Source organism: Suricata suricatta, chromosome 12 (genome assembly GCF_006229205.1).
Source record: "Suricata suricatta isolate VVHF042 chromosome 12, meerkat_22Aug2017_6uvM2_HiC, whole genome shotgun sequence".
NCBI lineage: Eukaryota > Metazoa > Chordata > Mammalia > Carnivora > Herpestidae > Suricata > Suricata suricatta.
The window spans coordinates 48,864,265-48,885,887 of record NC_043711.1 but is presented as its reverse complement, the minus strand read 5'-3'; the positions used below and the strand labels follow the sequence as shown (position 1 = coordinate 48,885,887).

Genomic DNA, 21,623 nt, shown 5'->3' with positions numbered 1-21,623 from the left:
GTCTACTCCAATACACGAAAGAGGAGTACCCATACGTTATGAAGACTGTCTTTGGATTTGAAGATGGTGGCAGAAGCAATAGCATCAATTTCACCTGTAGTCAGCACTCGTTTTGCCAAGGGTTATTCCTGGGACTGGAGATGGGAGTGAAGAACACGTGAATTTGCCCGCAGAAGTCTGGCCGTACCACTTCTTTGGATTAGAAGCAAAGATGGCAAAAGTGTGATTTCTGGAACTATCATCTCCTGTGGTTTCCGTTAAGACTTATGAAGTAGGAAAGTCCATAGGACCAGGAGTATTCCTGACGTCAGCTGTGCTCAGGTTATCTGTAAATCCCTTCCTTCCATCGTGTTCATCTCAAATCCCATCTTCTCCCATGTTTTCATGGATATTTTTATACCTTTTATAATTTACAGCAATAAAGATTTTGTCACTACATGTGGTTCTTTATTTGCCAAGCACTTTTAGATGTTAAATTTCAGCATTTTTGTTGTGTAACAGGATGACGTACAGGTAGTTCAATCATGTAGTCCTTGGCATGAATATATAATTCAGAGTTTAAAAATATATTCAAATATATTTAAAGTTTAAAAATCCCAGTGGGAGAATTCTACCACTGAAGAGTATTACACTTAACTTCCTGTGTGATTGTGATTTTAATATATTGAGATTTGCTTGTACTTCTCTTTATGAGTCTCATATGTATTTTTTATACTGTAGCTTACGGTATTTAATGCATAGCGGTGGGCCTGTCCTTGGTTAGGAGCTGGCCATCCAATTAACAGGTCATATAGGTTCATGATCTTTCTTGTCCTGTATTTCAGTTGATTTGTCTTAGAAGGTTAAAGACATGGTAGGCTTAAAAAATGGTTTTGGTGAATGGTAGTAGCTTTGGTGAAGAAATTTCTATCAATGATGTAAGAGGGCGGTGGTGATGGCAACATGGGCATTAGAGGTGTGCTTAGGTTTGACTCTTGACCTCCCTCCCTTACCAGGAAGGTTAATTTGCAAATGCAAGTGTTTTTTCAAATGTAAAAATTTGATGAATAATTTCTACTTTAAAAGGTGACTGTGAAGGGGCTGCTGGGTGGCTCAGTCGGTTAAGCCTCAGACTCTTGATCTCGGCTCAGGTTTGTGAGATTGAGCCCCATGTTTGGCTCTGTGCTGACAGTCTAGTGCCTGCTTGGGATTCTCTCTCTCTCCCTCTTTCTGCTCCTCTCTTATTTTCATGGACACACATCTACACTCTGTTTCTCAAAATAAATAAATAAACTAAAAAAAAAAAAAAAAGGATGATTGTGAAAACTAAATGTGCAGAGTCCAGTGTCTAGCATGGTGTATATAGGCCCTTAATAATTGTTAGTTCTTTTCTAGAGTAGATTCACATTCGTTACCGAGATAAATTTTAGGGATTATTTCTAAATATGAGTTAAAGTAATCTTTAGGTGTCATTTACATATAATAAATTACATCCATTATAAGATGTAAAGAGTACAAACATCAATGAGGTTTGACAAAGATACATACCATGAAACCAGTATAGTTAAGGTTTTGTACATTTGTATCCCCTGATAGAATGCCCCCATCTTAGTTAGTATGGCTTTCAGTAATAATGTGTGTGTGTGTGTGTTTGTGTGTTTGTGTTTCTGTACTCCTTTCTGTTCCATTGTTTTTTCATTTTGATCCTTGTGCTAATACCACACTGACTTAATTTCTGTAGCTTTGTAGTGAGTCTTCATGGCAGACATTTTAAGTCCTCTCATTTTGTTTTTATTTGGACCTTTTAGGATCTTTGCATTTTATGTGCATGTCCTTTCTTCCTTCCCTCCTTCCTTCCTTCCTTCCTTCCTTCCTTCCTTCCTTCCTTCCTTCCTTCCTTCCTTCCTTCCTTTCTTTCTTTCTTTCTTTCTTTCTTTCTTTCTTTCTTTCTTTCTTTCTTTCTTTCTATGTTTATTTCTTTTGAGAAAGAGCACACATACGAGTGAGCATGAGTAGGGGAGGGACAGAGAGAGGCGGAGAGAGCAAGAGATTGAGAATCTCAAACAGGCTCTGCACAGAGCTATAGCAGAGTGTGTACGGGGCTCAGTCCCACGAATGGGGAGATCATGACCTGAGCTGAAACCAAGAGCCTGATGCTTAACAGACTGAGACATCCAGGCACCCCCTACCTGTTTGTTTTTTATTTGTCCATCTCTTTCTTGTTCTTCTGCCTTTTCAAGAAATAATTGAACCTTTTTTTAAAGTATTAGCTCCTTTCCACAATTGACTTACTAGCTCTGCTTCTTTGTTTTATTTTTTTAGTGATTGTTTAAAATATGCCTCTTTAATTGATGACAATCTCCTTTCAAATAGTATTATGCCACCTAAATAGGGTAGAACTGTTAGAAATGTGTACTTCTGTTTCCCCCTTCCTGTCATCCTTTTGTTGTCTTTAGTTTTATGTGTACATATATTATAGCCAACACAATACATTGTTATTATATTTGCTTTAGATAGTCCATTATCTTTTTTTTTTTTTTTCTAAGTAGACTCCATGCCCAGCACAGAGCCCAGTGCCGGGCATGAACTCACCATCTTGAGATCAAGACCTGAGCTGAGACTTGTAACTACTGAACTACCCAGGCATCCCTGACAGACCATTATCTTTTAAGCAATTTAAAAATTTCTTTTTTTGTCTTTTGTATTTACCCACATTTATAATTTCTGATCCTCTTCTTTCCTTTGTATATATCAAAGTTTCCTTCTGGAAAATGTATCATTTTTTTCCCTCTCTGCTCCATTTCATGTAGTATAATTAGGCTGCTAAAGAATTTTCTCAGCTTTTGTTTGTCTGAAAAAGTTACTTCTATGCTTTTTGAAAGATGTTTTCAGAGGGTATAAATTCAAGGTTAACGTTTTTTCCCTTTCAGAGTATCATTCTGTTGTTTTCTGACTTTACTGGTTTCAGATGAAACCAGATATGGTATTCTTATTTATAGCTGTCTGTATATAATGTGCCTTTTTTCCCAAGCTGCCTTTCAGATTTTTTTTTTATCACTGGTTTTTAGAAATTTGTAATATGTTTCAGTTTGATTTACTTTGTATTTGTCTTGTTTGGGGTCCATGGGCTTGAGATTTATATTTTGAAACACTTTAACTCTTGTTTCTTTGAATATTTTTCTGTTCACATGCCCACTTCCATGCCCCATTGCTGATCCCAATTAAATTTTGTTAGACCTTAATTACTTTTTATTTTACTGCTTGATATTTACCTATAGACGTTAAGACTCTGTTCTTTGTTTTACTTTCTGTTTTGGTATCCCCCTCACACCCACCCTCCCTTTGTATATGCTTAGTTTTGAATGATCTCTTTTGCTATGACTTCAGGTCTATTATCTTTTATTCTGTAGTATCTCAGCAGCTTTTAGTCTCATCCAGTGAAATTTTCACTTCAGATCTTATTATATTGATCATTCTAGAAATTTCATTTCTAAAATACTTTCTGTTTCTTTTTTCATTAGGTTCTTGTGTGTGTTTTAATCTTTGAACATACTGAACGTATTTTTGATAGCTACTTAAGCCTCCCTATCTACTAATCCTTTATTTGTGGCATTTCTAAGTCTGTTTATGTTAACAAATTTTTTCCCTCTCCTGGTTATAAACCACATTTTCTTATTTCTTTGCATGACTGGTAATTTTTTATTAGATGCTTGCCAATGTATTTACATTTTTGAGTGGATAGATTATGTTGTGTAGCTTACTGGAGTGTGAGCTGCGTTGTGTCAGGCAGTAAGTTGCTTGTGGATTAGACTGATCCTGTCAAGTTTTGTTTTTAAGCTTTGTTAGTGTGGGTCTAGAGTAGCCCTTCCTATAGGGGTGGCTTTTGCGGGGAGGGAGGATTGATGAAAAACGCATAATATGAAATTCACCCTGTTAACAAATTATTACATGTGCAGTATGGTATGGTTAACTATATGAACATTGTTGTACAGAAGATCTTTAGAACTTTTTCATTTTTTGTGACTGAGATTTTATACCCATTGCACAGCAGCTCTCTACTTCTCCTTCCTCCGTCCCTGGCAACAACCAGGGTTTGACTGGATACCTCATATAAGTGGAATCAGGCAGTATTTGTCTATCAATGATGGGCCGATTTCACTTAACTTAATGTCCTCAAGGTTCATCCACATTGTAGCCTGTGGTAGGATTTCCTTTTTTTTGTTTGTTTTTGTTTTTGTTTTAAGGCCAAATAATCTTCCATTGTTTGTGTATATCACATTTTCTTTATCCATTCATGTGGTGGGCACTTTGGTTGCTCCCCCCTTTTGGCTGTTGTGAATGATGCTGCTGTGAACATGGTAGTGCAAATATCTCTCTGAGATCCTTTTTTCATTTCTTTTGCACAAAAACACAGAGGTGGGATTGTTGGCTCAGATGGTAATTCTATTTTTAATTTTTGAGGAACCCCCATACTGTTTCATTACAGTTTACGTTTGTTAGACTGTGTCATTTTACGTTTCCATCAACAGCACACAAGTTTTCTCATTTCTCTACATTGTTACCAGTACTTCACTTCTTTTTTCCTTTCCTTTCTTTTCTTTTCTTTTAATAATGGCTGTTCTAACAGATGTGAGGTGATATCTCATGGTTTTGATTCACATTTTCTGGATGATTAGCGATGTTGAGCATCTTTTCTCTTGGCCATCTGTATGTCTTTGGAGAAATGTCTATTCAGATCATTTGCCCTTTTTAAATATTGGTTTTCGCTTTTTGTTGTTAGTGGTGAGTTATAAGTTTTCCTTCTATATTTTGTATATTAACTTCTTATCAGGTATATGGCTTCTTGCAAACATTTTCTCCTATTTCATAGGTATTTGTTTTTTTACTGTGTAGATCATTTCCTTTGCAGAAGCTTTCTAGTTTCATGAGGTCCCACTCACCTATTTTTGCTTTTTTTTTTTTGCCTGGGCCTTTGGTATCATATCCAGGAAATCATTCCCAAGACTGATGTTATGTGGCTTTCCCCTTTTGTTTTCTTTTAGGGGTCTTATAGTTTCAAGTCTTCATTCTTTTGAATGTAGAAATCTCATTTTTCTACTGGCATTTGTGGAAGAGACTGTCCTACCTCTGTTGTGTGTGTACTCTTGACACCCTTATCAAAGACCATTTGACCATGTATGTGTGGGCCACCCACTTTTCTTTCTGGTACTCTGCCCTACAAATTCTAGCTCCCTGGATTGCCCTGAATTCTGATCTTTGTTACTTCAACTAGCAAGACTGATGGGCTCTGTTTGATGCTCCTCCCTGCACTGTGGTCATGAAATTGCTTCCAGACAAAGGTTGGGCTGTGATAGAACTTTCTCATTCTGCTGTTATCCAAAGTCTGAAAATAGTTGTTTCATATTTCCCTCCAGTGTTTTAATTGTTTATGGAAGGATCCTGTTATTTTTTTAATTCTGGGCCCTTTCTCATGTACAGATAGGAGTCCCATCTATAGATGAAAGTCTACTTTTTATGAATTCAGTGACCTCTACTTAGCTTAAAAATTTAGACTTTACTTCCATTCTTTTAATTTTCATTGTTACTTTGTCACTTACGAGTTGTCATTATTGATGTCATTCTTTCTCTAAGAGGAAGTCCTTAGAGGGTACTTTCAGATTATTTTTGAGCACTTATTATCCACATTGTACCTCTCCTGATTTGGTAGGCCTTTTCTACTAAACACCACTTGTCACCAGTTCCCACAAGACCAAAAGTTTCTCTGCGTCTGTAGTATTTTTTTAATGACACAAAGGTCCCAGAGCTTAATAGGAACTAGATCTGGCCATCATGTTCTGCTGCTGTCCTGGGTTGACTAGAATTGGTGACCCAAAATCTACCTACCCATTATTTATTGCTGCTCTTTAAACATTTCAAGATTTATCATTTTAAGTCACTATTTTGTTTTGCTCCATTCAGTAGTTTTAAATATGGTAATGAACACTACATTTATAGTTCTGTTATTAAGGTTGGAGTTGGATGCATTGGCAGAAAGCAAGTGAGTTAAATTGATCTGAAATGCTATTAAAGAGCACTTTTTTGGGGAGAGGGAATGGACTTATTCCAATCTTTAAAACACCATTAAGTGAGAAATGTTCAGAGTAATAAATTGATATGTTCAAGTGCCAGTTTTCTTTGCACTTGCCCAGTTTTTCTGATTTGATAATGGAGGATGCTCAAAATAATTCCCCCTAGATGAAATTATTGCCTTGTAGACACTGTTAGGTTATCACTCTTTTAAGATGGATCAGGAATCATTTTTCTTTTTCTTTTGTGGATTCTGACTCATAAAATTAATTGAAACTCTATTAGAATAAGAAGCAATTTCATTCCTATATTTTTTAAGTGAAATATGAAATGTTCCATTTGCTGACCTTTGCTAAATTAAGAGGCAATATAAGATTTCTTTAAGCAAATAGCATTTTTCTTCTCTTACTTTCTTATGAGGCGGTGTTATGTAACAAGCCAGGAGAAGTGTGATAGCATATGGACAGATGGGACAGACAGACAGGCAGAGCCACATGTATGAGAGGCTGGAGGGCTGTTTGTCAGGAGATGGTGTTCTCTTACCAGCTAGCTGGTCTCTTAGCCCTAGAACTAGAGGCAGAGGCCAGCTTTCTCAGCTTCCAGGACCTCCTCTTACTTTCAAACTGGGAGCTGGATTTTCTGCTTTTAATTGGACACTCAAGAACTGTTTTTGAAATGGTACATTTTCTCATACAATCCTTAAGATCACCCACACAAATAATTGGTTTAACTATTCAAAATTTGCTTTTTACTCTTGGAATGCTAGGCTCTTTTGATATTTGAAAACTAACAGTTTGCTGTGTCCTGTTCGAGGTTAGAGATGCCTCCTCCCCTAAGGCTTGAGTGTTTCTGTGAAGCTACCCTTTACTCACTGTTTTATTCTACCCTCCTCCCCGCTGTCCCCAGAGCTGATAGTTAGGTTTGGGAGGAAAAACAAACTTCATAGGTGATTTACATAAAGCTGCCAAGGTGTGCATGGCTCAGAGCTCTTCACCTGCTCGATGATTGGAATATGATGGCTGCTTACTAGAGAGTACATTATGCCGGTCTACAGTTCACCACTACATACTTAGTAGTACACTAGTGGACTGAGGTAAGCCGGTGGCTTGACCTGCTTTGGACCTGTGTCTCGTTCTCCATGTGTGAACACTAAACACATAACAAGATTATGCAGAAGAAAGAATAGTAGTCTCGTTATACATATTTTGGTACATGTGATCCTATTAAGTAATATTTCTTTGTATTATATAGATATATAATAGATATGTTTTCCAAACAAATTATACATGTTTTAAGTAATTATAATATGTTAAGAGCGTGAGTTCTGGTCCTTGCCTTTGTCACTTATCAGCTTTGTGACGTTGGCAGATTGGCTGAGCCCTGTGCTGCATTTTACTTACTGTAAAATAGAACTACTCTAAGTACCAGCCTCAGGGGTGTGTAAGGATCAGAAGAGTTACTACATATAACGTGCTTAAAACAGGTCACGTTGGAAGTGCAGAGTGTTAACATTAAAACCCGGGAAATTGCCAGTATTTGTTCTTTTTTGACTTACCCCAAAATGACAATCTTATATAGTTAAATGCAATCACAGTAACATACTCATTTTTAAAAAATAATTGTTGAACAATCAATCACATATTATGGATGTAGTTTACTGAGCAGAATCCATTGAATCAAAATGGTTGGGGATAGGGCCTGGGAATCGAAATGGAAACCAACAGTAATCTCTCCAAGCGACTGGGATGAGCTGTCAGGTCTGGGGAGTCTTGACTTACAGTATTGCTCAGGGGATTTTTTTTTACTGTGAAGAGAATAACATTGATAGTTGAGAGAATGAATCTGCAGAGGTCTTTTGCCTCAGAATAAATCATATCTTATGTCTCACTGCTGTCTGATTTAGGTGATATTTAGATTGGACATTAGATTTTAGAGTTGGTGCTGGAATGAATTAAGATTTTTGGGACTGGTTATTATGGGATGAATGTATTTTGCACAAGGGAAGGGCGTGGATTTTCATGGGGCAGGAAGCATAATGCCGTGGACTGAATGGTGTCCCTCCCCAAATTCATACGCCCTAAACCCCAGTGTGGTCATAGCTGGGAGATCATCAGATTTCGCTGTGGCTGTGAAGGTGGACTCCTGGTGGTGGTGTTAGTGCCTTCCTAAGCAGAGAGGTTTAGCTTGCTCTCTCCCCCTACCAAATGAGGACACAGTGGGGAGGCAGCCATCTACAGGCCAGGAAGAGAGTCCTCACCACAGACTCACCATACTGGCATCTTGATTTTGAACTTCTGTCCTCCAGAGCTGTGAGAAAATAACATTTCTGTTCTTTAAGCCACCAGTCTGCATATTTTGTTTTGGCAGCCTGAACAGACTACAACAGTCTAACTCCTCCATCCGGTCCTTTGTGTCATTGATGTCATTCACTCCACCTAAACATAAGCACACATAAGAATAGCATGTGAATACATAATCTATTTATTATATATATTGTATATGTGTGTTAACATATGTATGTAGAGTACCATAACCTAAAACTTTGCTGAAATTGTTTTGAACAAACTGTTAACCTGTTAGATCAATTAAGAATAAGAAAAGTAAAAGTTTATAAATTTTACCTGTATTTATTCCTTCTCTACTGCTTTTCCTTTGTCTATGTAGATCCAAGTTTCTCACTTATATTACTTTCCTCCTCTCTGAAGAATTGTTGTTGTTGTTTTAGCATATCTTATGATGCTACTGGGAGTAAATGCCCTCAATTTTTATTTGTCTGAGCATTTGTTTCTGTTTCACTTTTAAAGGATGATTTCACAGGACATAAAACTCTAGGTTGGCGATGGGTCTTTTCTCTCAATACTCCGTTCTCTTCTTGCTTGCATGGTTTCTGAGATGCTGGATATAATTCTTTGTTCATTTATAGCTAAGATGTCCCCCCCCCTCCTTTCAAGATTCTTTTCTTTTTCTTTCTCTTTTTTTAAGATCCTTTTCTTTATCTTTGATTTTTTGCAGTTTGAATAAGATATATCAGGTTGTAGGGTTTTGTTTTTGTTTTTGTTTTTTTTGCATTTTTCCTGCTTGGTGTTCTCTTGGATTCTTGGATCTGTGGTTTGCTTTCTGACAATTTGGGGGGAGGGGGATTCTCAGTCATTATTGCTTCAAATATTTCTTCTGGGTTTTTTCCCCCCCTCTCTTTCTTCTCCTTTTGGCAGTATTGCTATTACATGTATATTACACCTGTGTAGCTTCCTACTACAAAATGTTCTTAAATGTTGTTTTGGGTTTTTTTCCAGTCTTTTTTTTTTTCTTTCCAGTTTTGTAGTTTCTATTGAGGTAGTCTCAAATGCAAGTGATTTTTTTTCTTCAGCTGTGTCTAATCTATTAATGAGACCATCAGAGTCATTCTTCACTTTGTTACAATGTTTTTCTTTACATTTAAAAAATGTTTATTTATTTTTGAGAGAGAGAGAGAGACAGAGAGCACACGCACACTCTCGTGTATGTGAGTGGAGGAGGGGCACAGAGAGGGGGGACAAAAGATCCCAAACAGGCTCTGCCCTGACAGCACAGAGCTCATTCTAGGGCTTGAACTCATCCAAGAGATTATGACCTGAGCCAAAGTCAGATGCTTAACTGAGTGAGCCACCCAGGTGCCCCTGTTACAGTGTTTTTCATCTCTAGCATTTCTTTTTGATACTTTCTTAGAACTTCCATCTCTCTGCTTACATTACCCATCTGTTCTTCCATGTTGTCACCTTTGTCCAGTGTTTTGAATTCCTGGTCCGTTAATTCCAGCTTTCATGCCATATTTGACTGTGGTTCTCATGTTTGCAGTTTCTTCAAGCTATGTCTTTTGCTTTTTAGTATGCCTTGTAGTTTTTTCTTAATAGCCTATCATGGTGTTCTAAGTAAATAGAACTGTATTAAATAGACCTTTAGTAATGTGGCAGTGAGATTTCGGGGCAGTGCAGTGTTCTGTAGTTCTCCAATCATGTCTTTCTTTCAGGGATCCTGTGTGCTGGACTGTGAACATCACAAGTGCTTCTCAGTTTGTTGCTCCCCTTGGGTGCGACAGAATAACTAGCTTGTTTCCCTTCCCTGAGGTCAACTGGCCTCTGATAATATCCCAGAAGACTTTGGTCTGGTAAAGTAGTTTCTCTTCAGGGTAGGCCTTGTTAAGAACAGAGTGCTCTGGTGTATTGCAAATGTTTACTTTGCCTCACTTCCTGCAGAAGGACAAGGGGATTTTTCTGATTGTTACTTCGAATACCAGGTAGAACCCTTGGAGCTGAAATTCATGTAAATGTGAGGCCCATCCTATGTCTTGGTCCCCTGGGAATTTTTAAGTTAAAAAAATTTTTTTTAAATGTTTATTTATTTTTGAGAACAGGGAAGGGACAGAGAGAGACAGGGAGACACAGAATCCGAAGTGGGCTCCAGGCTCTGAGCTGTCAGCAGAGAGCTTGATGTGGGGCTGGAACACATGAGCCCTGAGATCATGACCTGAGCCAAAGTCAGACGCTCAACCCACTGAGCTGCCCAGGCGCCCCCCCCCCCCCCGCCCAGGAGTTTTTAATGCTCAGACTCCTCCCTCCCGAGTTTTACAGTTCAGGTTCTCCTATTCCCGCCCTGGTACTAGCAGAGGGTCTTTCTCTGGTTCTTGTGGAGCCTTCTGCTCCGGTAAGCTGTGGTTCCTGACGGTGTCAACAGTTTGGGAGCAGCAGTTAGTCCTGTAAGCTCACTTCTCTGATGGAGCTAGGAAGGGTTGATTTTTCAGTCTGGTCAACTTTTTAGTTGTTAGATGGCGATGTAGTGACGACGTCCAAGCTCCTTACCTGTAAACCTGGACACTGGGATTCTCCCTTTATTCATCTTTGCTTCTCCCAAAGAACTTAACCCATTGCCTGTTTTATCTTCTCTTTTAAGATATTCTTTTGATTTTCCTTCTGGGCTCTTGCTGAGGTTGCCACAAATTCTTCATTTCCTGGATGTCTATATCTGAACTCATACTGTCTCTTCCTCTTTAACTAAACTGAATCCTTTTTAATGAGGCCCCTTCACTAAGCTGAATTTGGGCTGATAGCAAATTAGCTACCATTAAGGTACCATTCTATTTAGTCACATTTTTTTCCTTTGGAAGATCATTTTATACTGCCTTGGGTGTGAAGAATTTACTTAATGCCAATTTCATGCCTAAATCCTTAGGATTTATTACAGTGAATTGTACTGAAGTTGCCTCACTACTTTGTTAGCTCCTTAAGATAAAGAACCTTCCCTTGAATATTGTTCTTAGTGCTTGTTATGTGTGAGATGCTCGACATCAATTATAGTCGAGATGTAATTGATAACCTCAATATATATTATTTCCTATTTTTATTAAAATTTTTTTTTTTAATTTTTAAGAGAGAGAGAGGGAGTATAAGCAGGAGAGAGGGGTGGAGGGAGAGAGAGGAAAGAGAGACTCTTCAGCAGGCTGTGTGGAGCCTGACGCAGGATGGGATCCCATGACCTGAACCAAAATCGAGAGTCTAACATCCTAATGACTGAGCCAAACAGGCTTTACATGTGTATATATCTTATTTCAAAATTTATATTTTAGAAAGTTAGGCCTAGGGATATCTGACATATTTAGACAGTATACATTCCAGGTCTTAAATGTATGTTTCCTACATTTTATGGAATTGTGATATGCTAGGAACTCATTATTATTATTATTATTATTTGATATTTTTCCCTCTCCCCAAAATGCTTTTCCATCACTTTTGTAAGTATGCCTAGGTAGAGAAGAAGTGTTAGAATTTTGAAGTTATACTGATACATTTTAGATGATGGAAATATTCTAGGACTTAAGTTAGATTTTGTTAGAAGTCAGATTCCTATGTTATTAATATAGCCTAACTAATTTATTATGTTGCTTTTTTTTTTTTTTTTACAGACTGTTCTCTCTGTATAAGAAAATTTCTCTCCTATAAAACACAGTGTCCAACTTGTTGTGTGGTAAGTTTTCCTTTCCTGTTTTTTCTTTGAAACTTAATTGGTACAAATATTTCTGTGTCACATATACACAAAAGCCCAAGGGAAAAGGTGTAATTATTCATTTAGGCTACATAAAAGATATGTTCAGAAAGGGCCTCTAAAATACATACATGGAGAAATGGGCTTTGTTCAATTTTTTATAAAGATTCCTGATAACCTAAATGTATTTTAGGAAGTAGAAATTGATTTTAAGATCAGGAGGTAGCACTCTTTGAATGTTATGAACTATGTTTTTATGGCTTCTGATGTTTTATAACTTTTCACCTTGTGTGGAAAATCTGATGGTAGGTTTAGTCATTTGCATAGGATTGGTATTTTGTATCTGTTTGGATGGCTAAGATCATGACCAATGGGCTGAACCTAGTCTAACTGGTCCCTTACCTCTTTCCCAATCCAGACCTTTAGGGAAAACACTAGAAAATTTGTTGTTAGAGTTTGTGAAGCATTTCCGGGAGGTGCAAAGGTAGTTAAGAAGGTCAAGAAAACATAAATAGGAATAAAAAAAGAAGAGACAGTGAGGTCTAATAGGAAGGACCTGGGACTGATTGAAGGGTTTGGGTTCTGCTTTGGCCCCCCTGTTAGGTACATGGTGCTAGGAGGGCATTGAACGTCTCCCAGCTGTTTCCCTATGTAAAAAATGGTGCAGTTTGGCTCTCAAGTTTAATCTCTTTGCAACTTGCCATTGTCAAGATGGTATCATCAAGGAGATAAACTGCATACCGTTTATGCTAAATAACTACAAGATATGTCATTTCCTTGTTGCATTCCTGAACACCAGTCTTGTTTAAAAAAATTTGTTTTTAGTGTTTATTTATTTTTGAGACAGAGAGAGACAGAATGTGAGTGGAGAGGAACAGAGTGAGAGGGAGACAGAGAATCAGGAAAAGGCTCTAGGATCTGAGCTGCCAGCACAGAACCCTACACGGGGCTCGAGCTCACAAACCGTGAGATGATGACCTGAGCCAAAGTTGGATGCTCAATCGACTGAACCACCCAGACGCTCCAGCACCAATCTTGTTTTTAAACCCTCTTTGAACACCTAATGCCTCTCCCCATGTGGTCACTTAAAAGAGCATCTCTGTTCTGCTTTTTAGGGAATTCTTGGGATGGCATTTTGAATAAGGATTCTTGCTCATATTAGGTTTTATCTTAGTCAGTACAGAGCATATATGATTTTACCGGGGCCTCTGGAGATCTTTTATCAGACTTCCAGTCAGGAGATGCTGATTCACTGTTTTAAAATTCCATATTAGTATGAGATAAATGAACTTTGTTTTGAGGCTTTCCTGGAAGACTTAGTGGGATGGGACATCTCAGGAGGATAGGTCATGGATTTTCAAAACAAGATTATGACAAGTTATTTTATTGTTTGTGACCTTTCTCCATCTGCTGTTTTTCCTTTCTAGACAGTCACAGAGCCGGATCTAAAAAATAACCGCATATTAGACGAACTGGTAAAAAGCTTGAATTTTGCACGGTATGATTTAATTTTGTGACTAACTCCTAACTGTTCTGGTCTTTGATATGAGTCCTTTCTTTACTCTGTGCACTTTTGGGGACGAAGGAATGCAGGATTGCATATTTTGAAGTAAAGAAGGGAAGCGACAATAGTCATTAATCACTCATGGACAGTCTAATGGTAATAATATTTTCTTCCTTTGCTTAGCAGAAAGTCTCCTGTCATGAAAAACAGGAATTAAAATGCAGATTTGAGTACTTACTTTTTGGGTACTACAAAGATACCCAGAAGTATTTTATTTTTCCTGTCCCACCCCAGCATCTATTTTTCCAAGGAGCCCTGGTTCCTTTTTTTGGATATTTAGAATCAGGATCTGGAGCTAGGTATGGTCATTATTCCTGAGATGCCATTGCTTCTAAGCCTTCTCAGTGGACAGAGCTGGATAGCGTTTGCATGTATACGTATGTGTATATCAGCCCGTGTATACATGCATATCTATAATCATTTCTGTGTCTGTTATATATTAACCCATTAATACTTAACCTGATTTACTCAGCATGTATAAGATGGTGTGCCATGTGACATAGGTAATTGCTGGTACTTTATACAGCTCAGAAATGTAGCTTCATTTCTTAGCTGTCAGATGCATGATGGTGAAAGTGAATTTGGTCACCTAGAGGGATATTAAAAAGCGCATTTTACCAAACAGTATCTTGAAATTCAGTTTTTAGTTTTAATCATGCAAGTCAGTCAGGAATTTTCATTACAAACACAGTGTTGAGGGGTGCCTAGGAGGCTTAGTGGGTTAAGTGTCTGACTTGGGCTTAGCTCATGATGTCATGGTTTGTGGGTTTGAGCCCCGCGTTGGGCTCTGCTGAATGCTTGCTCAGAGCCTGGTACCTGCTTCAGATTCTATGTCTCCTTCTCTCTCTCTGCCCCCACCCTGCTCATGTTCTGTTTCACTCTACCTCTCAAATATAAATAAATGTTAAAAAAAAAAAAAAAAAGAAGCACACAGTGTGTTTAGTTAATAGTTAGGTGCTCATCTCATTAAGTGTATGACCTTTTAGCTTTTGGGACACTTTTGATGGCACATTATATTCATTCTAAAAATATAAAGAGATTTCTTCCAATAGAATTGCACATTTATTTCATTGAGTTGTGTCCTGAAAATTATCAGATTTAGTACTCTGAACTCGCCTAATATGACTTTCTAGAAATTGGCTTGGTTAGTCATTTCCATAAAAAAGTCATAAAAAGGTGATATTTCCTAGGTTAAGAAACTCTGAGATTCTCTGATTCTCATAATTACAGTGTGTTACTTTTTTTATTTTAAAGTCTTTCACCAGTTAGCTTTTGAAGTCCATGAGAAGGAGGGGAGCCACGTCTTAAGAAAGGAATTTGTTAGCTGTTTGATTTTCCCTGAGATAGTAAAATTGTATCTTGAGGCTTATTTTTTTTCCTAGCTGGTACTGAAAGCATATTAATTGTGCTGTTAGGAGAAAGGGAGTATCACAAAGCGAGTATGTGTTGAAAAGAAGCGATCGATATCTTTGAGTTCACGGACCTTTTAGTAACTTAAAAGGAGGCCTTGGAATGATTGAACTCTCCGTTTCCCACTTACTGCTGAAAGGGATGGGCTGTTTAATTATTCATTATAGTGGGTGTGGTGAGAAGCATTCTTTGTGGATTTGGGATGGATTTTATCGTTTGTTTCTCCCTGTTAGCCTTGGAATTGCCTTATGGTGAACATTTCTTAGACATTTGTCGTATCTACCTTGCTGTGGCACTTCATTTGCATAAGTAGTAGAGATGAAATCCAAGTTAATTACATTCACTACTTGTTTGATATCTGGTTTAAAATTGAAGAGGGAAGACGTTTAATCTTCTGACTAATGTAAGATATTTGTTTGTCAATTTTGTTTCTTTCTCATCTGTCAGTGCCATTTTAAGACACGACTTAAAATTTTTTAATATTCTAAACTGAAATAAAAGAGTATTGGAATAATTCCAGAGGTTTTTTAGCCAAAAGACTGACATTCACATCTTATATTTTCTTCTAACTCTAGCCATATATTTTCAAAGAACAAGAGTATTTTTCTTAATGCAGTTTTATTTAAAATAATGTTCTTTATAAAGTGTTGTGTGGAACAAAATTTAATCAGAATATTTTTGTCTAAGTGGAACATCATTCTTGACCTAAGTAAGAAAACACTGTTTCAGTATTTTTGTGTAGCAACCAGTCTACATCAGTGTCATTTTTACAAACGTAAAGCATCATTTACTGCTTTGGTTTATCCTGTCCCCATCAAGGTATGAATTTTTCTCCAGGTATTTACTCCATGTTTAAGAATTCAGACATTTTAGATGATAATTGTAATAGATCATTCCTTTAGCATCTTAGGGGAGTATGTAGAATATAATTTTGCTTTTTTGTATGGTATAGTTTAAAGTGTACTAGCTTTGGGTTCAGGCAGAACTGGATTCTCATCCTGGCCGTTCTAGCCATGATGTGACTGTGATCAAAATTTTAAATCTCTTTGGCCTCTGTTCCACATCTGAAAAGTGGGAATAATATTATTGATACTTTCAAGGATTGTTGTAAGGGTTGGAAATGAAGAGTTCTAAAAGATACCCAGCATAATACCTGGAGCAAAGGAACCTAAAAAAAGATTCCTGTCATTATTATCATTTATATTTTACCTGTGTTTGTATCATCTTCCACTGTATTAAATGTTGATACTCTAAGGTGCTAATAAGAATTTGTGCTTTTGTGGGCCTCTGCCTGTGTTGCCAAATGGTCCTAGACTGCTGTTGCGTGTTTTGGATCAAAACAGCGTTTGTGGGGACTTTTGCTAGTTAATGAAGTCCATGGACTTCACTTCACTTGCGTTTCAGGACTGCCCTGAGTTTCTCTTTCATGTCTACCCAGAGACCTATTTTCTTTCTTGATTCTTGGCCACATTCTGAAGGGGTAAGGTTATTGTACAGTTAACAAATGGGCAGGATTGTCCTATACTTGATGGAGTCACTATTATCCTGAAAGGCCATAATTCATCCCAATAATCTGAGTATCTATGGTAAGTGCTATTAGGTATTATAATACCAACTCACTTTAAATTTATAGGAGTGGTGGAAATGAAGGGGAAAATTGCCAATTCAGTTTAACTCTAAGGATCCATTTTAGAATTAATATTTTCACATAACCCCTATTAAGCTGTGTGAATTGTAGCACTCTCATGGTTTTAAATCCAATATGTCCATTCATGGCTTCCAAATTTACATCTTCAGGTAGGTCTCACTCCAAAACTTTAGGCTCCTCTGTCCCACTGCCTGTCTCATATCTCTACTTGAACCTCTTAAAAGCAACTCCTTATGCTGCCCGCCGCCCCCCTGCAAATCTGCTGCCCCCACCGTCTTTCTCTCCTCAGTAAATGGCAGCTCCGTCCTTTCATTTGCCCCGGGCCCAAAACCTTGGTGTCTTTCTTGACCCTTCTCTTTCACACTAACTCTGTCATTCTGTCAGTAAATCCTCTTGGCCGTCATTAATATGTCTCCCGAGTGTGACAGCTTTTCATCACCCTGCCAGCATTATCCTGGCAGGCCAGCGTCAGCCTGTATTTCTTTGATCACTTCTAGGGGTCTCCTATTCCTGTATGTCTCTGATAGTCCTTCTGAGGCCAGCAACCAAATTGTTACTTTAAAACAGAAAGTCAGGTCGTACTTAATATCGTCTGGAGGTGGTGTCCCATCTCATTTGGAAGAAAAGCCTGAACCCTAGCAGTGGCAGTCCTCTGGTCCCGACAGAACAGGCTCTCTTGCTGACTTCATGTCCCACTTCTCTGCCCCTTGTTTATTCTCTCCAGGCACACTGGCCTTCTTGCTGTTTCTCAAACATGTCAATCACATTCTGACCCTAGAGGCTGTGTACTTACTGTTATTTCTAAGTGAAACGCTGTTTCCGCAGGTAGCCACATGGGTTAGTCCTTCACTTTCTTCGGGCTCTGTTTTTTCCTAGGTCACCTTCTCAGTGAGGCTCTCTGTGGCCATCCTGTGAAGAGTATCAAGCTCATCCCCTCCTCATGCACGGCTTCCCTGGCTTCGTTTTTTCCCCATAGCACATTCATACGTGTTGTGTGCATCTAATATTTCTTCCTTTACTGTCGTGCGAGCTTCTGAGGACCAAGACAGTTTTGTTCTCTGTTGTATTTCCACTGCCGAAAGGACCCCCACAGTAGCGGGCACATGAAGAGGCTAAGGAGTTTCAGGGTGGCAGGGGCACACTCTTATCATTGTGGTGGTGCAGCTGTACTACACTGCGTGCACGGTCATGCTTCGTCTTACTGTAGTTTGCTTTACTACACTTCCCAAGTGTTTGTTTTTTTTTACAAATTGAAGGATTTTGGTCACCCTGCATTGAGCAGGTCTTATCAGTGCCATTTTTCCAACAGCATTTGCTGACTTCATGTCACTGTGTCACATTTTGGTAACCCTTAAAGTATTTTGAAGTTTCTCATTATTTTATTTGTTATGGTAATACTGTTGTAATTGTTTTGGGGTGTCACAAACTGCAGTCTTATACGACCACGAATTTAGTTCATAAATGATACACGTGTACTGACTGTTCCACAGGCCATCTCTCTGCCTCTCCCCCTCTCTTCGCATCTCCTTATTCCCTGAGACACAGCAGTCTTTAAATTAGGCCAGTGAATAACCCTAAGTGTTCAAGGGAAAGGAAGAGTCACGTGTCTCACTTTAAATCACAAATAAAAAATGATTGAGCTTAGTGAGGAAGCCATGTTTAAAGCTGAGATGGGCTGAAAGCTAGGCCTCTTGTGCCAAATGGCCAACTTCTTGAAGTGCTACTTCAGTAAACACATGAATGATAAGAAACAAACAACCTTATTGCAGATACAGAGAAGGTTTTCATGGTCTGGATAAAAGATCAAGCCGGCCACAGCATTCTCTTAAACCAAAGCCTGATCCAGAGCAAGGCCCTAGTGCTCTTCAATTCTGTGAAGGCTGAGACAGGAGGGAGGTGAGGAAGCTGCAGAAGAAAAGTCTGAAGCTAGCAGAGGTTGGTTCATGAGGTTTAAGGGAAGAAGCTTTCTCCCTCCATAACATGAGTGCAGGGTGAGGCTTCTAGTGCTGATGTGGGAGCTGCAGCAAGTTGTCCAGAAGGTCTGGCTGAGCTCATTAATGAATGACTATGCTAAACAACAGATTTTCAGTGTAGCGAAATAGCCTTCTATTGGAAGAAGATGCCATCTGAGACTTTGATAACTAGAGAGAAGTCAGTGCCTGGCTTCAAAGCTTCAAAGGACATGCTGCCTCTCTTGTTAGGGGCTAATGCAGCTGGTGACCTGAGGTTGAAGCCAGTGCTCATTTAGCCTGTGGATAATCCCAGGACCCTTAACAATTATGCTCCATCTACTCTGTTTTGTGCTCTATATATGGAGCCACAAAGCCTCGATGGCAGCACATCTGTTTACAACATGGTTGGCTGAATATTTTAAGCCCACTGTTGAGAACTGTTGCTCAAGAAAAGAAGATTCTTTGAAAATGTTACTCTCATTGACAATGCACCTGGTTACCTGTAGAGCTCCGATGGAGATGTACGAGGTTGATGTTTTCATGCCTGCTAATGCAACATCCATTCTGCAGCCTGCGGATCAAGGAGTGATTTCAACTTTCAGGTCTTATTATTTAAGAAATACTTTTTGTAAGGCTGTAGCTGCTGTAGATAGTGATTCCTTTGATGGATCTGGGCAAAGTCAGTCAAAACCTCCTGAAAAGGATTCGGAATTCTAGATGCCATTAAGGACATTCATGATTCATGGGAAGAGGTCACATATAACATAAACAGGAGTTTGGGAGGCATTGATCCCAACCATCATGGAATACTCTGAGGGGTGCAAGACTTCAGTGGAGGAAGTAACTGCAGATGTGGTGGAAACAGCATGATAACTAGAATCAGAAGTGGAGCCTTACAGTGAGACTGAATTGGTGTAATGTCATGATAAAACTTGAATCGATGATCAAAGAAAATGGTTTCTTGAGATGGAATCTGGTGGAAATGCTGTGAAGATTGTTGAAGTGACAACAAAGGATTTAGAATATTATGTAAACTTAGTTGATAAAGCACAGCAGGGTTTAAGAGGATGGACTCCAGTTTTGAAAGAGGTTCTACTGTGGGTAAAATGCTGTCAGAGAGCAGTGAATGCCATAGAGAAGTTGTTCATGAAAGGAAGAATCAATCCACATGTCAGACTTCATTGTTGCCTTCTTTTGAGAAATTGCCACATCCACCCCAGCCTTCAACAACCACCACCCTCATCAGTCACACTGAAGCAACACCACTCTCCACCAGCAAGAAGATTATGACTCACTGAAAGCCCAGATGATGGTTAGCATGTTTAGTAATAAACTATTTTCAAATAACATAGGTGGGTTATTAGATATAATGCTATTGCACTCTTATTAGACTACAGTATAGTGTAAACAGACCTTTTATAATGCACTGGGAAACCAGAAAGTTAATTGGACTTTCTTGTGATATTTGCGTTACTTCATTGGGCTGGAACTAAGCCCACAATATTTCTGAGATATGCCTGTACTGAAATACAGAGTAAATTAATAGAATAAAATTTATCTGAATTGTGAATAAAAGCAGAAAGGGTAGATAGAAAGGGTCATCTCTAGGGTATACACCTAGCTGAAAAGTTGTACCTTTGTGGTAGCATGGAAGTAGTTTATCAGGGAGAGTTTCATGCATTAGTTGAATAGTGTTTGGTTTACTTTGTCATAATGAAATGAATGCTTTTCTTAGAACTGTCTTTGTACCAAATCCAGATCCTGGCAGGAAAAGAGAATGACTGTGATTCTATATTTCTACATTATTTCTATTTTCTCTCAAAGGTGGTGATCCTTAAGTTTTTCTTTTTGCCTTCTCCCTGTTTTAGCTTTTCTTTATTTTCAAACTTTTTATTCTGGAAAAGTTTACACATATATAAAACCAGAGAAAATAAGTATGATGAATGTGCACATCACCTTACTTAAACATTTACCAGGTCATGGACAGTCTTCATTCTTGTACACCTCTACTCACTCTCTCTCAACTCTGACTATTCATTTAAAAATATTTAGAATGAAACTAGACCACTTTCTTACACCATTCACAAAAATAAACTCAAAATGGATAAAGGACCTGAATGTGAGGCAGGAAACCATCAAAACCCTAGAGGAGAAAGCGGGAAACAGTCTCCTCAACCTCAATCGCAACAAATTTCCTCCTTGACACATCCCCAAAGGCAAGGGAATCAAGAACAAAAATGAACTGTTGGGACCTCATCAAGGTAAAAGGCTTCTGCACTGCAAAGGAAACAATAAAAAAAAAACTAATAGGCAACAGACAGAATGGGAAAAGATAGTGGCAAATGTCATATCAGATAAAGGGCTAGTATCCAAAATCTATAAGGAACTCACCAAACTGCATACCCCAAAACTGAATAATCCAGTGAAGAAATGGGCTGAAGACATGAAGAGACACTTCTCCAAAGAGGACATCCAGATGGCCAATAGGTACATGAAATGATGCTCAGCGTCACTCATCATCAGGGAAATACAAATCAAAACCACACTGAGATACCACCTCACGCCAGTCAGAGTGGCTAAAATGAAAAAATCAAGAGACTATAGATGCTGGCGAGGATTTGGAGAGACGGGCACCTTCCTACACTGCTGGTGGGAATGTAAACTGGTACAGCCTCTCTGGAAAACAGTGTGGAGGTTCCTCAAAAAACTATCCATAGAACTCCTGTATGACCCAGCAATAGCACTGCTAGGGATTTACCCAAGAGAAACAGAAATGCTGATGCATAGGAGCACATGCACTCCAGTGTTGATAGCAGCACTGTCAACAATAGCCAAAACATGGAAAGAACCTAAATGTCCATCACCTGATGAGTGGATCAAGAAGATGTGGTATATATACACAATGGAGTACTACATGGCAATGAGAGGGAATGACATATGGCCATTTGTAGGAAAGTGGATGGACCTTGAGGGTGTCATGCTGAGCGAA

At 38.5% G+C, this 21,623-nt stretch overlaps 1 protein-coding gene across 1 annotated transcript in view; it reads left to right on the top strand.

The window, feature by feature from the left end:
• Window positions 1-21,623, top strand: part of RAD18 (RAD18 E3 ubiquitin protein ligase) — a 99,370-nt gene that overhangs the window by 7,138 nt on the left and 70,609 nt on the right. The window contains exons 3-4 of the mRNA XM_029917209.1: window positions 11,981-12,042; window positions 13,488-13,558. Coding sequence (XP_029773069.1) covers window positions 11,981-12,042; window positions 13,488-13,558 — 133 coding nt within the window. The remainder of the gene's footprint in view (window positions 1-11,980; window positions 12,043-13,487; window positions 13,559-21,623) is intronic.